Source organism: Drosophila virilis, chromosome 4, assembly GCF_030788295.1.
Source record: "Drosophila virilis strain 15010-1051.87 chromosome 4, Dvir_AGI_RSII-ME, whole genome shotgun sequence".
In the NCBI taxonomy this organism is placed as follows: domain Eukaryota; kingdom Metazoa; phylum Arthropoda; class Insecta; order Diptera; family Drosophilidae; genus Drosophila; species Drosophila virilis.
In genome coordinates this window covers 5,088,697-5,109,021 of record NC_091546.1, presented here as the reverse complement: position 1 = coordinate 5,109,021, position 20,325 = coordinate 5,088,697, and the positions used below count along the sequence as shown (strand labels likewise).

The 20,325-nt window shown below is 39.3% G+C and overlaps 1 protein-coding gene across 2 annotated transcripts in view; it reads left to right on the top strand.

Moving 5' to 3' along the window:
- The window catches only part of ham (hamlet), a 40,119-nt gene that overhangs the window by 495 nt on the left and 19,299 nt on the right, over positions 1-20,325 (top strand). The window contains exons 1-2 of one of the 2 annotated variants that reach the window (XM_032438171.2): positions 13,316-13,713; positions 18,229-18,776. In XM_032438171.2, the coding sequence (XP_032294062.1) occupies positions 13,686-13,713; positions 18,229-18,776 (576 nt within the window). In that variant the 5' untranslated portion in view covers positions 13,316-13,685. Of the gene's footprint in view, positions 1-13,315; positions 13,714-18,228; positions 18,777-20,325 lie in introns of those variants that run through there. The other variant, XM_032438170.2, reaches the window with a different exon arrangement.

Sequence of the window (20,325 nt, the reverse complement as noted above, 5' to 3'; positions counted from 1 at the left end):
ACAAATTAAAATAAATAAAAAAATTAATGCAAAACAAATGATTATAATAAATATTAAAAATATGTTATTAAATAAAATAAAATGTTATAATAATTATAATTAATTATATAAATTAAATAAAAAATAATAATATATAATAATCATATAATAATAATAACATAATATATGTTAAAAGTATATATAAATACTCTGCGGACTCTTGCTATGCTCCCCTTGCTTACATGCATTGCCTGACGCTTAAAATTCTCAACAAGTTAATGCTGCGAATGAGTATAAGGAATATTATAAGATCTACTTAGATCAAGAGCATTACACTGTTTGTATACAAGACTATATATTCTCTCCTATAGTATACACAGATATCCTTTTGAATAACCTTCCCCAATTGCCGCAAAAAATAGGAAAAACGCATTCTTTAAAGTTGAAACATTTGTGTGCCATATTAAAGCCCTGAAAATTTCTCAAAGATTGGACAACAAACAACAAAGTTCTTTAAGAAAGATTTCCTATAAATGGCTTGGGCTTAGGGAATATAGATTGTTTATATGTCTAGAAGGAAGCTTAAAAAAGGAGCAGCTTGGGTTCTGGATATATCCTTGTCGTGTTCTCCCGATTCCATCTCTAATATTTTATATATTTCTATTCTTTCGGATAAGCACATTTAATTTAATTTTTTTGGGATTAAAACTCTTTTAGCAAAGCAACTTGTTATCAGCCTGAGCCGAATTTTGGAACTTTGATTTTGGATAATCTACAAATGTATATATATATTTTATATATATTTCGCTTTTTGACGCTCCCTTGGGATGACGTCTCGAGTGTAGCCACGATGTGGATTGATTGTAGTTTGATTGCCTAAGACGTCTCATTAGGTCCATAATCCGGAGGGACTTGCGCAACAATCTGGACTGAGTTTCGTTTTGGGCTAGGCTGTGCAGAACCTCAGACATCTGTTTTATGTACTTAGTTCTTGCCTGGCGAGGGTTTTCGTTTTTGGGTACTTTTGCTTTTCAGATCTTTTTTTTGTTTTTGTTTTTGTTTGAGGTCCCAAGTGAGTGTAGGCATTGTTGTTGCTTTCAGATAACAATTGGGCAGTCGCACATGTTAATGCAAAAGCATTTGGTTCTATTTTAAGCGGAGGCAACCAAAGCATCCCGTCGCCGAGTCTCCAAGTCGTCAAGTCGCCAAGTCTGGCTTTATCAGTCAAAACTTCCGAGAGCCATTTAGCAATACTTGTGCATGAGAACGGATGATAATTCTGTTCGGTTCGGTTCAGTTAAGTTTGGGTCTGTTCTGTTCTGTTCTGTTCTGTTTTGTTCTGGATCCGTAAACGGATGGCAATTGTCTGTAATCAACTGACATTGAAAATGTTGGCCAGCGCGATAAGTTGCGCTGACAAATTGCGAAACAAGCTTATTTTAATTTCAAACATATAAGACTGCTCTAGTTGGCAGTGTTCGACTAGCAGATACCCTAGTCCTACCAAACTATGCTAAATGCAGTCTACATTAACTTCGTTGTTTGGAGTTCGATCTTGTTGCGGGTTTCAGGAATTAAAGATGGCATGGAAAAGTGTGTACATACCAAAGCGAAGGCCTTACAAAAAGCGAAATATTTGCAATCTGTATATATCACACGAGCATCTATATTCCAAGTTTTGGGTCTTCAGCTTTTATAGTTCTCGAGTTCTGCTTACGTAACCATTTCTTGACAGATCGACATATATTCTGTCTACATGTCCCTAATGCTTGCTCCAGCCTGGGACATACTTTTGCAGAAAAGTAAACTACCCTTTTGAAACATTTTCAATGGGTATATATATAAGTTTGCATTAGCTCCTAGCGATAGGGCTGAAGAACATTATGGAAAATAAATGCAAAAGCCGACTATCATTCCATGATGTCATTTGATTGAACACATGAACTTATTGTAGGATATGAGAGATTTCCGGACAGAAATGTTATATCTGGCTTATATAGAGAGTTTGGCCTGGTTTGTTGTATTTATTGAAGCGATTCGAAGAATTTTCAATCGCATTCTGACGCATTTTTCTCTTTTTCCTTTTTTTTTTTTTTTGCTTTTGCTTCTGCTTTTGCTACTCCGGCCTTCGGTTATAGCTGATTTCGGGACCAGTGCGATTCGATTGGCATTCTGGGAAGCATGAGATGCGGGCTTATAGCATATGTGTAGAGCACTATAATCAATAATCAGGCATATGCCATATGCCGTATGTATATATAGATCCTGTGGTAAGCACGATGTCGATTCAGGCTCATCTGCGGGCACAATTTGTGACAGGCGAGTTTTGTTATTCAGCAAAATGAATCAACCAGTTGATAAGAGCAGGCGCATAGTTATAATTATGTTCAATTTATTAACCAAACTTGATAAAATATTTCTATTTTTTCGGGAATTCCAATTCGTATTTTTGAAAGTGGAATCAGGTACAGCTGCGGGCTTGTTACATTAGATTCTAATAGGTGATTTAATCAAAAATTGCTAATTATTTACTTGAACTGCTTTTGATAATAAAACAAATTGAGTCAATTTGAATATATTAGGAATAGAGACAACTGTTTTTAGCAGTTATTAAATGGAGTAGGCTGGAAAACACATGCTAAATCTACCTAAGTCCTTCTGTAAAGCCTTGTCGATCTTAGACTCTTCTGTATATCATATGCAGCTTAGCCTCTAGATGGATCGATTAACAGTTTCCTTAGCATAAGCTTTCGATCTACGACTCCATAAGAGATAATAGAGTCTCAAGATCATGAATTCTACTATTCAATTTGCGGCTCAGGCTTACGAATATAGATATATGGAGCGATTGACTTAGCCTAGCCACGTCCTTCGTCGATCTTAGATATCGATTATCTATGTAAGATAAAAGACACTCAAGATCAGAAGTTCTAATATATGAAGCGCTTGACTTAATGTGTCCTTCTGCATAAGCCTCGATCTTCTCGCTCTTAGAGACTATATAGGATAAAAGACGCATAGGTGGAGATTGACCTAGTCGAATTCTTCTCATAAAGCTCTATAAGAAATAAAAGAGGGATAAGAACATCAATGCTAGCATGCCAGACATAGTTCTGGTTAATTATATTTCGTCTGCCTTTTATATTTCAAAATATGCTAAGGATCTAAAATTCTTAGCCTGATCAGATATACTTTATTTAATGGATAAAGTTTCTTTTCACAGTATAAATTGCCCACATAATTCTTAGCTGAGATATACAGGGTATATCCTAGTATGGCGCCATATTAATCTTACATATTATTTAGATCAAAGTCTTGATTTCACACATGCTGTGTTAAAAAGTGTGCCCAATGCTACTTAAATATTTGCTTTCACTTTAGTCCCAAAAGAAAATGAGCCAAAAAGAACCCAAGTTTAGCTAAAGAATAACCCATAACAACAATTGCGACGCCTTCAAAATCCGTCGTCATATCAATGCGATCAATATCAGGGCTCGGTTTTTTTTATTTTGTATTTTTATGACCTGTGAATCGATTGTATTAAGAGCTATTAAAATATTTTCTAAACCTGCTATCATATCATTCAATTAGGCAAGAAATGGCTATATATAGGATCATAAAACATAATATTTTGTGCCTGATAATGGGCGTGAAGACTCCATTCAATGTTGTCGACTCGCCATAAATACATCAAAATAAAAATGTCGCCTTCAGAATATTTACAACACCCGGGCAGATAATGGAAGACGCCAAGAACCAGATAGACCGCGATTATTGGAGTATGTATATTCGCGGCAGACAATGGATCTGACTGGCAGTACGTACCCCTGTACCCCTGTACCCCTGTGAGATAAACGCCAGATAAGCCTTGGATCAAGATTGGCATTTTATGTGGCTCCCCGTTTTATCAGGTCGCTTTATAGCACCTGGATGCTCCATAAACCTGATTAGATCTCCGCTTCTTGTCCATTTATTTTCCATTTTTTTTTTTTTTTTGGTTATTTCTTAAAATTTATGAAGCGACTTGCTGCTTGATGATTATTATTATTATATTTTTATAATATATATTTTCTCTGGGACAATGTCTCTCCTGGAACTGGGTTAAGCACACACACACACACACACACACACGCACACACACGCACAGAGGGCTATGTGGACGGTTTTATGGGATTGTTGCTTCATCGTGTGCTGGGAATATCATAGGTCGGCGCATGCACCTGATATATTTATGAATTTACAATGCCCGAATTATTCTTCCAATTTCGACAATTTATTACCGAATACTTTGAACGTTTATTTGCTTGATTCGACACTCAAAAGACGGTACTGTCCCACAGCAAAAGCAAAAGTGCTTTACCTGTGTGTGTGTGTGTGTGTGTGTGTGTGTGTGTGTGTGTGTGTGTGTGTGTGTATTTGGCTGCAGATAAAAACAAAACTGTTGTCTAGATAGAAGAAAAGATAGCGACGAGCAGAGCTCGGCGTATGCGTTATATACGATTATATGATGGCCAATAAAGTTAAGCACCCTCTAAAATCGGTCATAATCGATCGCCGCGAAGGTAACTTATTCAGACACACACAAACACACACAAACACACACAGACACACACACTCATTCAATCAGTCAGGCCAATCGATCAGTCTGACGGCTGCTGAACTTTCTGCTGCTGCTTGGCAAGAAAGCTTTCATGTGTAAATATACTCTATCGATATTCGATCAGTTGAAGTTATAATATTCACATATTCACTCATTTACACACACACACACTCAATCCCACACTCACTCAGACACTCTTTCAATCATTCATAATAGTCGCTCAGTCAGACGACTGATGAGGTTTCTGCTGCTGCTTGGCAAGGAAGCTTTCAGTGCCAAATATACTCGATCGCTTGAAGGTATAATATTCACACACTCACACTCATTCACTCACTCACTCACTCATGCACTCATTCAATCACATTCTCTTTCAATCATTCATAATAGTCGATCAGTAGATTGGTGGATCAGAAGCTAGCTTAATTATCTGCTGCTGCTTGGCAAGGAAGCATTCAGATCTAAACATAGTTGATCGCTTAAAGGTTTGATATTCACACACACACACTCACTCAAGCATACACTTATTCAAGAATCAGTCAGATGCCTGCTGAATTTTCTGCTGCTACTGAGCAGGGCAGCTTTCAGGGGGCTTATTTGTTTTTTTATCTGCCGACCTACTGCGCAACTTGTTTACGTCAAGGCAGCCCAAGATGCGACCTCTATATAGTCTGTACACACACACACACACACACACACACACATATATATATACATATATATTCTATATATATATGCATATGTCTATATATATTTATATAGTGTGAGATAATTGCGTGGTGACCGCTTTGACAAGATCGCGTCGTGTGTTTACATTGATTCCGACTTACTTGGAAAAGTCGATAGTGTGCCCGTTTCTGCTACACTCTTCGCCGATTGTATACGAACGGGCTTTGCTTTATCGACGCCACTGTCACTCGCTTGTCAGTGGACCATTGTTTATGAGTGTGAGACCCTCAGCATATTTACAGTGCCCCATTACATGACAGATACTAGTTCAGATATGGGACCGCATTGATAATGGGGCATATAATATGTCAAGCTGACGAGCCGCTCAGATCATTTATCTTACTTGGGCACATTACCTTTGAGTATTGCCACAGAAATTCTGCACTATATCATTCGAAGAATATAATTTTTATTTAAGCTTTATATGATGGGAAGCTATAAAGATAACATTCCCATTCATAAAATGTTAACGATGCCCATTTCTAATCTAGTCCGGCAAAAAAAACTGGCCAATGGTTGTTTTTACATAAATTTTAGTTCTAGTCCAGTCTCGATATTAAAACCGATCAGCCTTTGTTTTTGTCTGTCATCAAAACTTTTCAATGGTTCCAATTATTGAGGAACCACTCAACTGGCTCAAATTTTGGTTTATCTCTTTATTTACATTAATTCAAATATTTAAAATATTTTTATTTTTTATTTTTGTAATCATGTTTTACTTAGGGTTCGGTCTTAGTGTCTTAGTCCTTTCGATTAAAGTAAAGGTAAATGCTTCGTCTATATTTATACACTCTTCTATTAAAGGGTATTTCCCTGCCTCATATATTAATCGCTTTTCAAGCAATAACTTTGTGTTTGATTGTTGTCAATTATAAAACTGTTTACAAAGTGTCAGATACCTTACAATCAGACACCTTTCATTCACATACGATTAGAGTGTATTATAGCCCACGTGGTCTAGTCGGGTCTTATGTTAAAAAGTCTCGACTAAATATTTCAAAATCAAAACTCGAATGAAACTATTACCAGGGTATGTTAAGACCTGATAATAAAATCTTTAAATCCTTCACATCGTATTTACAGGGTATATTAAAGTGTGATAACAGAGGCAACAGCTTTTGATACTTAATTTCTTATCAACAGGGCATCTCGTAGTCGATCCTGTCTACATTCTATGCCCCTAATCGTTAATGTGTTTATTTTCATATTAGAAAATAGATAGTAAATAATCGCCGTTAAAGCAAGTAGAAGAAGAAGAAGAACAACAACAACAACACAGAGTGCAGAGTACACTTTTATATGGTAAAGCGATTAGAGAGCGAGAGAGAGAGAGAGAGAGAGGGAGAGCGAGCAAGATATACAGAGGTGTCGCCAGGCAGAACGAAAGAGATAGCGAGGAAGAGAGTGACAAGCAAAAGAGCTCGTGCTTTATGAGCTTAGGCTAAGGCGACGTGACTATGGACGATGGACGATGGACGATGGACGAAGTGCTGCCGATCCGTAATGTTCTTGTTGTCGCTGCTGCTGCTCCCAATTCTGAAGCGTCGACGTCGACGTCGCTGAGCGGCGGCAGCGCAGCTTCGAGCGCTTTTCCATAGCATGGAATAGTGTGTGTGTGGGGGAGGGGGGGCCGAATACAAATACTATTTGTTGTTCTTCTTTTTGAAGTTTTGCAGTTTTTGGAGTTTTTTGTGCACTCTGTATGCCAGACGGCGGGTATATAGATTCTGTGGTAGGCTGTAAAATTGACAGTAATCTACTTAAGGTTCGGCTGGTAAACCGAATTTGTCACATTCCTGAAACTACACTCAAAAAATGGAGCTTATTTTAAATTAAATTTAAATTTAAATATTTAAATATTTAGACGATTTTTTGAGCGTGGCATTAGAATAGAGCATTGCGTAGTCGGTGGCTGCCGACGACTTAGTTGTTTTTATATTTTTGGGTTTTTTTCTCATTGTTTTACGCGATTAATAAAAATATTTGTCACCATTTGAAACGCGCTCTCCAAATCTTTGCGCCTCCAATTGCGTGTGTGCATGTGTGTGTGTGTGTGTGTGTGTGTGTGTGTGTGCATGTGTGTGTGTCGTAGCGCCGTCGGCTCAGTTAAGAGGTCGCTAGAGCTGCGGCGATCAATTGACGACGAGCCAGTCAGAGGCAAAGTATTGTGATTATTTCTCGAGTGTTGGGCGAGAAGTGCACAGAGTGTGTGTGTGTGTGTGTGCGATAAAAAAGAAGATACACAGCAAAAAAACAAGGAAATTGTGAACAAAAATAAATAGTTGAAGAAATGATATATGTTATTTATGTGGTTTTCTCACGTTAATTAAAAAAATCAAATTAAAAAAAAAGATACAAAATAAAAATTGTAAAAAACTGATATAATGTGTGCCAAGGCGCTGTACGCGCGCATATACCCCGGCAAGGGTTAGACAAGTGAGTGACATTTTTTTTTGATAATTATTACAGGATATGCGCCCAGGACTGAGGTCGGCTGCAGGCTAACCCTCCTCAGGCCGCGGCAGCTGAAGACAACCGTGCAGATCTTGCCGCATCTTCCGGTGCGAATTGCAGTTCCAATATGGTTAGTTAGGGGCGCGTGCCTGCGAAACAGTGGAGGATAGGAGGGAGGGAAGGAGGGGGGGGGGGGTTTGGTGATCGAGTGCAGCTTTGGTATTGAGTTACGTGCCACGCCCACTAGCCTGGCAATGCACAGAGACAGCGTGAACATCATCTGCCCGGAGTGCAGCCGGGCCGAGCCGGGCCAGAACGCATTTGACCTCGTCATAATTATATAGTGCCAGAGACTACTTGAATCTGACTCGAGAACTTGGCATTCACTGGATGAGTTCTTGGGGTTTCTTTTTCTTATTCTGTTATTTTTTTTTTTTTTTTTTGGGTATTTGTGTGGCAGAAGGGACGAGACTTCCGCTTCCTGAACAATAGCAGCAGCAGCAGCGGCAGCCGTCGAAGTCCTGCCATGTCAATAAGACACACAATTGAAAACGTAAGGTCTTACAAGATCAGCAGTGGCAGATATAGTACATATGTACATATGCACACTGTACAGTACACATTGCCTACGGCACTCGGTGAACAATGCACGAGACGACTTTTGATTTCGTCAAGCACCGCAGCGCGAAACTTTTAAACAAAAAGGGGGCAGCGCACAAACAAATCAGCGAAAAGAAAAAGAAAAGGAAAAAAAAACAACAAACTAATAGTGTTCTAGTCGGGAGTGCACGACAAGCAAATACCCTAAAAGCAGCGACAAATGAATTCCGCGACGAATTTGAGAAGGTATCTAAAAATGGAATATTCTCCGGTAAACTTAAGCCCACATAACAATTCTGGCGTTAATAACTCTTACTCCACGAGCTATGCGAAAAAAATACATTTCATTAAATCGATATTTATCGATACTTTGGAAATGGAAAGTGTTATCGAAGCAAGCGATAAGTTCGTGCAGCGTATTTACGAGCAAAATATATAATATATAATATATATACCTTACGGCAACCCATCACACACATCTACACAAAAACAATACGCCCCACTTTGGGCATTTTGAATGGGTATAGGGCACAAAAGCACACACAAACACGAATACGAATCTGAATACTCATGCGCATACTCATGCGAGTGCGAGTACTTGTTGAAATCACTCACAAAAGCTGCTTAAGATCCATTGTCCTTGTGCAGACAGTTAAAGTCAAAGATCAGCCATCCAGCTGAGTTAATTATAGACGACAGCTCAGTACCAAAAAGAATCGAATCGAACCAAGTCGAGAGAACAGGCGACAGAGCCAGAACCGTTCACGTTCTGGCCCTGGCAGTTCGGGGCAAGTGGGCAAGCGCGCCTCAGGATATATAGAAATCCCGCACAGTTTGAAATGGATTTGGCGCGTAAGGAAAATATTGAACGAGGCAGGGAGAGAGAGAGAGAGAGAGAGAGAGAGAGAGACGGCATAATATAGGGAAATAAAACAGCATTTGGCTTAGACAATTGAATAGATCTGCAGGCAATTACTAAGTAGCAGCTGTCCAAGCCAATTGACCAAACCTTTATCAGCTGGAGCTTACAAAATAACTGTGTGCTAGGAAAGGGTATACGAAAAGTGTGGCATGCTTAACTGTTAGAGTCTCTACGAGAAGCTGCATACCAAGTTTGGTGTATCTAACTCTTAGAGTTCTCGAGGTTACAATATAGCAATGTGCAGTGAATGGGTATTCCAAAGAGAAGCTGGGAAAGGGTATCCAAAAACTGAAACATGCTAAGCTCTAAGGTTCACTACGAGAAGCTGCATACTAGCTAGATTTTGCTGCAGCTAGCTAGAGTTATCTCCAAAAATAAGAAAATGAAAAAAGGGTTTCAATATAACTTGGCTCTGGGAAAGGGTATCTAAAAAAATAAACATGCTCAGCTGTTATAGAGTATAAGACAAGGTGCATACCAAGTTTGGTTTTGCTAGCTCTTATATTTCTCGAGCTATGCCTAAAAATCGAAAAATATAATAAATTTTAGAAGCAAGGCCAAGGGTAACTGCTAGTCGGTCACTCGAGTTGTAGACTCCTTCCTTGATATGAGCTTAACTTGAATGTAAACACTTGGCCTGTGCCAATAAAAATTATGTGCAGCTAATTAATGGCTAGGCTGACCTCTATATGCACTCCATATATCGACACATCATTAGTTCTCTGGATATATATGCGGTGTATATATATATATATATTTTATTTGTTTCCTGTGACGCACTATCGCGTATTTTAATAGCTTTCCGTGCTTTATGGGGGCGCCTAATGGCCAAAGTTAAAGCCCTGATGCCTTTTGCTGATTTCCTAAAGCACTTTCTGATGCCTTTGCCTTTTCTTTCCTTTTTCTTTTTTTTTGCCATTAACTGGCGCTGATAATTGTTCTGGTATTTTCGACATCTTTACTTGTTGTTGTTGTTGTTGTTGCCTGAGCCCGCATAAAAGTATTTATTTATTTGCAATTGCTGATAAATTTATGATAAATTATTAATTTTACAGAAAATACTCTGCACGAATTGCGCATTTATGAAATTCCAAAAAAAAAAAACCCTTTGGCAAATAGTTAGTTCTCGCTATGATAATTTCCCACAAGCAAATACAATTCGAACTCAGCTCGAAAGGGCGCAAAGGTTTAAAATTTTGATTGTACTTGTTATTTATTTGCATGGGCCTTCAAAAACGAGGCCCACTCAACAACAATAGCTGCAGGAATGTGATAAAATATGAATGCAACAAAAGCTGTCAGCTACAACTGGCCGCCGTATCTGTGTCTGTATCTATAGCTGTGGCTGTAGCTACATTTGTATCTGTATCTATAGCTGTATGCATAGCTGTATCTGTATCCGTAACTATATCTATTTGCGTTTGTCAAACAGCAGCAGTCAATTAGGCGCACGTCCAACTCGGTTATGTCATTATCAAGGGTTGCAAGGGTCGTCCTCCTGCTCCTGCTCCTGCGCCTCGCTGCGAGGTGTGTAAATAAAAAGGGCTCCGAGGCCTCTAATAGCGTTAAATTAAAACAACATAATCAACAACGTTGCGCCCTTGTCACATAATTTAACGCACACTGTCTCTGTCTGCTCCCCTCGATAGACAGACAGGATTGCCGGGCTTAGTGTATCAGGATCGTATTTGCATTTCGCTTTGGTTTGCCGTACAAGTCAATGGCTTTCCATTTGGATGCATGGTAGCACATAATTCATGTGTAAGCACGCCTCAAAAGTCAATGGAAATTTGTTTTACATGTGCAATACTTTTTATGAACAGCGGGCAAATGGCGCTACGCAAAGGCAATAAATTTTTGATGAATAGAATAATAGATAAGTAGCTCGAAAGCAAAAGTGTGAGAAGTTGAGCATATGAATATGGAACTTCTTCTATATATGCATTTATTTTTCATTTTCCTTAGAATTGTTTATTTGCGAATCTATCCAAACTAAGCTTAGATATAGATGCGACCTAATAAATTTATAGATGTTGATTTATAAAAATTATTAAAAAATAAATTTAAACGAAGGAAGTACTTTAAAAAAGACATCACATTTAGGGGGTCTCTGTAAAGCCTTAAAGTGAAAAAAGATTTATTCAATTTGAATTTTCTAATTTCAAGTCACAGAATGTGCTAATTATATGCGACATGTCTGGATTAATCCAATATTTCATATACATCCCCATGCAAATGCCGATAAATATTTACCTCCATTAACTGAAAAATTAAAACAAATTCTCGAATTTAAAGATAGAGCCTTAAACACACTTAACTAAGCCATATTCAAGACCTGAGAATTTTATTTAAATCGGATTGTAAATTCCGAAATTAATCAAGCCGACATTCACTATATATCTCTGTATATATATGTATGTATGGGCAGGGAGTATCTTTAAATTAAATTTTTAAGTTTATTTATAAAAAAGTTCTAGCTAAATAAACCATTCACAGCTTTAAATAGCCGCATATCTTTAAGTACGTGTTAATTGTTTGCAACTGCCTAACGAATTGCCTTGCATATAAGCCACACACCCTCACACACACACTTATACACACACACACACACACAGCACGTAACAGTCTATGTGTGTGCCATAAACTTTGACGACAGATACAAAATTAAGTTGCAAACAAAACAGCCCACAGCCAAAAAAATCAACCTTGTGTGTGCACAGCACAACCGCACATACACACCCGCACACACACCCACACACACACACCGCATTTTTGTTAGCTGAAAAGAAGGCAAGCAAAAAGCGCAACAGAAAATGCCCCCCCAGGCCAAAAGGCAACGCAGTCGCTTTCAATTATTGCCGTGAGTTTTTTCTTTGTGGCCAATACACACACACACACACACACACACACACATCCATTAGGCTAATGTGCGCTTATTGCGCACGCTTTGGAACAGGAACAGACGCAGGTGGAAGCAAGTAAAATCAACCCCCACACACACAATCACAAGCTAAATGGGGTTGGGGGCAGCCACAAGCCAGAAACTTGGCGCTGTCTGACTGCAAAATGTAGCTGGCGAGGGGAGGGGGATGGTGGAGAGCGGAGGTGGCGGCTGCTCACGTTGGGGTTGGGCAAGAAAACCGCAAACAAGCAAGGTGTGTGTGAGTGTGCGAGCGGGACAGCAGGCGCACAGCAACCAACAGTATCTGTATCTCTCGGTTTGTGTATCTGCAGCTGTGTATCTGTGGCTCTCTGTCTGCCTGCGTGTGTGTGTGTGTGTGTGTGTGGGTGTGCATAATGAATGCGAAGATGTGCACGCCCTATTATCCTGCGCTGGCTCCTCCCCTGAGCTGCTGCGGCTCTGTTGCCATAGATGCGGTCCACGTTTGTCGTGTATCTGTGAGATACATAGCAGCAGCTGCTGCATTCTGATAGGAAAACTGTGTTGGTAAATAAGCGCGCTATATATATATATGTGACTGTGTGTGTGTGCGAGTGTGTGTGTTTGCTATCCTTTTGTGGCCAGGCAGACAACAACAAGCAGCAGCAGAGGCAGCAGCAGCGGGAGCTCAAACTCGGCTCGCAATTCGAATCAGAAGTTCGTAATGATGATGATGATGATGATGATGACGTTGATGACGTTGATGATGCTGCTTATAGAACTGACACAGATTCAAGCAGCAGAAGAGAGCGCTCTGCTACCCATATAGCTGCAGGGTAGATACCCTCTCTCGCTCTCTCTCGCTCTACCGCTCTGCCGCTCGCGCTCTCAATTGCAACCCCCTGCTGCGGCAGATAGTCGGGCAGCTCGATCATCATCATCATTATAATGAGCATCATCTGCCACCACCACCACCAGCAGCAGCAGCAGCAGCCAACCAAAGCGACGCCTCTGCTGCTGCTGCCGCTGCTTCTGCCTCTGCCTCTGCCGCTGCCGCTGCCTCGGCTAACCGCTGCCATTTCCATTTCCCTGCTCAGCAGTCAGTCGACACATCCTCAGTTAGTCAGTTAGTTGGTCGCTGTGCGCGCTCGTAAACGGAATCACAGTCGCTGCCAACGTTGACGCTGACGTCGCTGTCAGCGCTGACGCTTACGTACGCTCGGGTTTATCGGCGCGCTCTGCCAGCGTCGCGTATCCGTACGGTACTCAGTCTTGCGAAGACAACCGGCAGATAGAGACGACACCAAATCAAATAGAAATCAAAATACAAACAAAATATTATTGCGGTGCATAAATACAATATAAAAAATAATAATAATAATAATACTCATACGCAACGTTGGCCGCGCTTTAAAATCATGTCGCGTCGTGGCGTGCGGCCCTTCGGCAAATGTATCTGAAAGTGAATTATTTACAATTTGAATTTCGTGAGTTTTTTCTTGGCTTAGAGAGAAACGCGTAACATGTTATTCGATCGTTATATTATATCAGGTTGGTTTTCTTCAACAACATTTATCGCTTATCTAGTGTCTATCGTGGCTGGATATGCCCACCCCCTCGCCCTGCCCATTCTCCCCCTCCGCTGGCCGGGGGCTGTCTCTGTTTGTGTGCGTTTATCAGTTTTTTATGGCGAACGCCAAGTTTTGAGTTACCAATTGATGTTGCCACAAATATTTTTTGCAACAGCTACATTGAAACAGAGACATTAGAGCTATGTCTATATATATATATATATAGAAAGCCCCTTGTACCCTCCGCCCGTATACGAACAAAGAGTGTGACTATATGGATAACGGATTTAGTTTTCCATTCATTGTGTGACAGTGCGGACGTGTGTGAGAGAGCTTAAACATTTCTGTAAGTGGGCTAATTAAGTGTGAACAAATCGCAAAAAATGCGCTTTTCAATGCACGTATCTTACAGATACTCAGTCAAGGAAAGTATCTTAAGGATAGGAACATGATGTAACTATGCGCTCACGAAAGTAATATCAATCACACTTTTCAGTTAAAGTATCTTGTAGATACTTTTCGGAAAGTAGCTGAGGAATATAATGTAACCAACAATCATAGATAGATCAGAAAGTATGTCATACGAAACCAAATCTAACCCTGGTTTTCAAATGAGTATCTCATCGATACTTTTAAGAAAGTATCTTAAATGCACAATGTAGCAACAGCAACAAAGCAACAGAAATAGATACATCTTAAAGTGCATCTTAGATAGATTGATTTTCATACAAGTATCTCATAGATACTTATAGATACACCATGAAAGCAACATAGATACATCATGAAGTTCACAAATAAGTATCTCAAAGATACATTGGGAAAGTATCAGTTGTTTATTAACATCAGTAATTTCATAAATACTGTAGATACTGTTTGTAATGAGAACAAGAATATCAAATCTAGCAGGCAATTTCTTACTAAAATTTATATAATTTATACTTTATAAGTATATTCGGTATCTTATAGATACATTTAGAGAAGAAACATGATAATAAGTAAACTTATATATGCAGATAATTTAGACAATGACTTAAGCATAAATTTCATAAAAATATAAAACAGATTCTTTATATGGAATTCAAGGATGATAAATCCATGAATATGCATGTATATATATGACAGATAATTTACACAGAGCATCTTTAGAAAAAAAACCGCTTTAAATATATTATAAATACTTTTTATATTGTATCTTAAGAAAAAGAACCGTGAATTATTCATGCACTCATTTCAAATATCTTATAGATACTTTATAAAAAATATATCTTTGGAAAGAGAACTGTGATTTTTTCATGCACTCACTTCAGCCAGTCATATTAAAGATACTTAGTAAACCATAAAAAAAACACTGAAACAACATGAGATCCTAGTTAGATACTTGAGATACTCTTGTTTGCCTAAAATATGCGAAAAGAAAAGGGGTGAAAGAAAAACTACCTAACGCAATACTGTAAAACTGCTTTCAACTCGAATGACTCACGTTTGGCATGTTATCAAAACAAAGCGCAGCTTCCAACAGTTTAAAACCAATCCCAAATGTAATTAACTAAACTAATTAGCAGAGACCCCAAACAGAACCAAATAAAAAGAACTGCAGCCAAAACACATGTTTCCAAGTGGATGTGAATAATAAATAGTCATAAAGAACCGAAAGAGGAAGCTACCCCAAAAAAAAGAATAGAATAGAAAACCAACTGATACCGAGTACTCTAATCTATCAACTACTCATATATATATATATATATATATAATGCTCCCAGGCCAGACGAATATACTAGCTCGATGATCGGGTCTGAAACCGACGGGCGTTCGAGTCCTCGATCCGATCGGATCGTAGCGTGTGCCAAGCAAGTGCGAAACCTGTCAGCTAGCCGAGGATACGTATTTGGGCTAAACAAACAGATCTTCGGTAAACCATTTGCCAGTTGCGTGTGTTTGCGGCTTATTTATATGGCAGATACTTATCAACTGGCCATTCGGCATGATATATTCCTATTACCGTTTCAGTGTATTCTCTCTCTCTCTCTCTATGTGTGTGTGCGTGTGTTGACTGGCTGATATCTTTTTTCGGGCTCTCGTTTTCGTTGTCGGTCTCCGTTCCGTTCTCGTTTTCATTTGGCTTCTTATCTTGGCTATTTGCTGGCCTGTAACTTGGACAGCGCTTGTCATATATTGTCTAACAGCTCAAATTACGATTTAGTTTCAAGTGTTTAAATAAGGCGGTAGGTAGGTACAAGCCCCAGACAACAAAGACAACAACAACGACAACAACAACAACAACAACAAGAGCAACAAATAAATAAATAATCGGTGCGTAATTTGTGCAACATTTCGGACAAGTGTTTTTTTCATGATTAGCTCCGTTTGTGTGTGCTTCTCTGTGGGCTCAAGAGTGTGTGCCAAGGGTTGTATAGTTCCGACATTTGTGGGCTAAGAAACAAATAGACAAATAAATTACAAAGACCGCGAAACTCACAGAATTCCGCTTAAGTTCGTGACTTTAGTGTGAGCTTAAGTTGAAAAATATATTGAGAATATTATACATAACGAATATGTTTGCATGTTTGTGGTCGCCGGTTCGGACCAGCGTCCTGCCTGGGCATCAGTTTAAGTTCTTGACTTTAGTTCGAGCTTGAGATTGAATATATTTTAATAATATACCAAATTAATGGTCGCTTCTTCGTTTGACGGTTCGAACCAGCAACCTGCCTTGCGCTTTGGTTCGTGCAACTGCTTTTTCACATAAATAAATCCAGTTTTTGGCTAAATTCTCAGCTTGTCGCAAAGTTTCCATTTTAAATTTTGAATAATATTCGCATCAAAAAGATTTCCGCTAAATATGATCTTCGTCCACAATTGGATTGTAGCATATTTGGAATAGTTGGAGCCTAAATTGATTATTATTTTCGAGCTAAATCTCCCTTTCCTTTCGGTTCAGTTGCAACTGGTTTTAGTTTTAGTTCACATTGAAAAATTGATTGGAATTGTGGGCTTGAGTCGGTTTGGCTTGAAACCTTCAAGCACTTTAGCTTTGCATAAATTCTGCAGTAAGATTTAAAAGAACTAAATATTATATATGTATACTTAATTAATTGAGCATAAAGCATATTAAGGACATATTTTTATAATTAATTCAATATTTACCTGAATATATATTGAGATTTGTTCTAAATATAAAAAAAAATGCTTTGAAGTTAAAATAATTAAAGGCTTCTCCGCGTAATGCGAACGTGCCCTGCAGATTCTTTGATCGAATATAAATCAAGTATTTTTTGTAAAATAATATGCTCCGAAAAAGTTATAAAAATAATATAACACAATATATTACATTCTTAAAATGAATTTAATATAGTTTTGAATTAAAAATTAAGTTCCTTCTCATCAAATGAATTTAATATGCTTTGATATAGTAATAATAATAATTTAGTAATTTATTATTATTATCATATGAGTAGGCTTTACGCATTCTTATAATGAATTTTACATATTGTTTGAAACATCAAATTATTTATTTATCCTCTAGATTAAAGAAGATGCTATGATAAAAGGTGTCTTCGTATCAAGCTTTGATTCAGTGGAGTTTTTGCTGAGAGTAGACAAAATATTTACTTTTGAAAATTCTATTAAAGATTTTACATATTTCACCCAAGATCGAAATTAAGGAAATTTGTGGCATTTAATTGCGTAGCCAAATATCAATTCACATATTTTCACATTAAGAAGTTTATTATTATGAGAAGAAAGTAAATAAACAAATAAGAAAAGCTATAAAATATCATTTGGGGAAACATCTATCGCTGAGTTAAATGTCATCTCAAATGTCTAGTCTGGTTCGGGGAATCGTTGTTCTGTTGTTTTGTCTATTTATTTGATAAACAACAGCTGAACAAGTCACATCTTTCGAAATAAATAGAAAACAAATGCAGAAATAGAAAAGGAAAATATTATAAAAAAATAAATTTAATATTGCAAATAAACAAAATAGTTAAACAAATATTTCGAATTGTTACGCTTGGCATTCAGTTCAAAGACATTGTTTGCACAGGCTGCATAACAACAAGCAATAAAAAAACACAATCCAGGTAATTCGATCTACAGGTGAGCTATAAACACAAGCACGCACGCACAGTGGGCACCCACTACAGATAATCGATGATAGACCGTGTCCAATTGGGTTGCCTCCGCGCTCGACACTTTTGAAGTGCACAACAATTGCAAAATTCAATGAGATAGAGGCACCCGAACACCCAAATTAAACAGCGATGACAACTCCGATAACAGATGATAACACAGCAGGTGTGTCTAGGTGTGTGCGTGTGTGCCTGTGTGTTGTCTTTGACAGGGCTTTATCTAAAAGCGTTTTCTATTTGCGGACTGACAGTCGCTGAGCAATTGCATCTTGATGGGCCACTCGAACAAAGTTCAAACTATTATCGTAAATCGTTAATCGTTAATCGTATATCGTTAATCGCTAATCGATTATTTGTTTGGGCAGGCTCTAACGGCGACGACTACGATCCGAGCGTCGTGCGCCATCATCATCATCACCATCATCATCTGGATCTCGGCGGCGCAGCGACGGCCTTTGGTCCACTGCCGCCGGCGCATCTGAGGCCCGAGGACACCTTCGCCCGCCATCTGCCGCCCACGATATCCCCGCCGTCAGCAGCGCTGCAGCAGCAGCAGCAGCCGCCGCCGCAGCCGCCGCAGTTGCCACAATTGCAGTTGCTGCAACGGCAGCTGCCGCGTTCGCCGCCCGCCTCTGTCTCCGCCTCCGCCTCTGCCTCAGCCTCTGCTTCGGCTTCGGCTTGCAGCAACGGTTCCGGTTCCGGTTCCGTTGCCGGCGCCCAAATGGAGCAACTGTTCAATGACAAGGCGCAGGCGTTCCTGCTGGAAATGGCGCGCCTGCGCGAACCCGTCTGTGATCTGGATATACGTGATACTGGCGTCTATGCCAAGACACATCTGCCCCGCGGCACGCGCTACGGACCCTTCCCCATGCGCCTCTGCCAGCAGCCCAGCGATCGCCATCTGGCCTGGGAGGTGAGTACACCCAAGTTTACCTGATCTCTATACTCCATATAAAGCACAGCTGCCAAATAATTCCTAGTAGCTGCAGCGACTACTGAGTTCTCTAGAAATGAAAATAGTATAGACTATCTGTCTATCCATCTGTCTATTCATCTGTCTATAAACTATCTTTCTCTCTATTCAAATACAAGAAAATGACGTGCCAAAGAATATATATCTGGAAATTATATAATTTTTGAAAGATATGCTGATTGTTCATATATACATAAAGAGATAATGGCTCGATTTCTTTTTCATTTCGTGGCTTTTCTCTGACTTGCGCTCGTTTAACAATAGTTAATTCTCTCAATTCTGATTATATTAAAGCAAACAACTTAAATAGTTCTCAGAAATCAAGAGCTTATCATTAGCCAGAAGCGAGCCGATAGCATTATCATACAGACGGAAATATGCGCTGTGATCTATATATATATTATAATATATTTATTACTCCTCATTATATCCATAAATCTTGCGCTTAAGCCAAAAAAAGAAAAACCGCAATTGGAGAATTTCTCCGGCTAATTGCGAATCGTTTGCCGTGAAAATGATATCTATATCAAATAAATGGCCGGCATAATCCTTTCGCATATGTGCGAATTTCTGTCCAAAAATCGTCTCCAATTTCCGTTTTGCCCGCTTTTTTTTTGGGAAATTGGGAAATTTAATCCCATCAAAGCTGCGCGTGAAATTTTTGTTGGCGAAAATTGCACAAAAATTGCGAGAATTTCAATTTCTTCTTGCTTTTTTTTTGGGCAGAAAATCAAACGATTGGAAATAGATTTGATTAGGCCGTGCGGCTGGGAGGGTACACACACGCTCGGATTGTCAGTCAAATGTGCCTAATCCTTGGCCAGAGCTAATTTCCTGGTCGCACACCGGGCCAATCCACAAAGTGCACCCTAAATGAGGCTTAAGTTGAGGCACGGTCCCGATGATTCCAATTAGTTTGCGACGCGCCCGAACCCTTCGATTGATTGTCATTCAGTCGGTCCGTCGGTCGGTCAACTGACACTTTGGCTCAGCTTCTGGCAGGCAGACAAACTGACAGACAATCCAATCAAATTATCGCGCCTAGAGCCGAGTTGACAATTGTCAAAGGTAGCGCTGCCTTTACCTGGGCGAAAGTATCTCTGTCTGTCAGTCGGGTATTGCAACAATATTATTGTTGTTGCCACTCGAGCTCTGGCAACTGAAAATTGGCAAAAGGACACGTTGACAGTCCTCGCGCTGATCCCAGTCCCTGTCTCCCTCTCCCTCTCTCTCCCTCTCCCTTTCCCACTCTCGCTCATTATTATATTTTTGCTCTAGATGATCCTCAAATCAAGCGCACTTTTCTCTCGTTCACATTTCCGTTTTGACAGATACATTGGCTCTATCTGTATCTGTATCTGTAGCTGTAGCTGTATTTGTATCTGTATCTGCAGCTCTGGCAATTTGAAGCCCCTGCTCCTGGTGCTCGTGGTGTGAACCCAACACTTTCCAGAGATTATCTCTGGCGCGTAAATATTTTTCTTGCCCA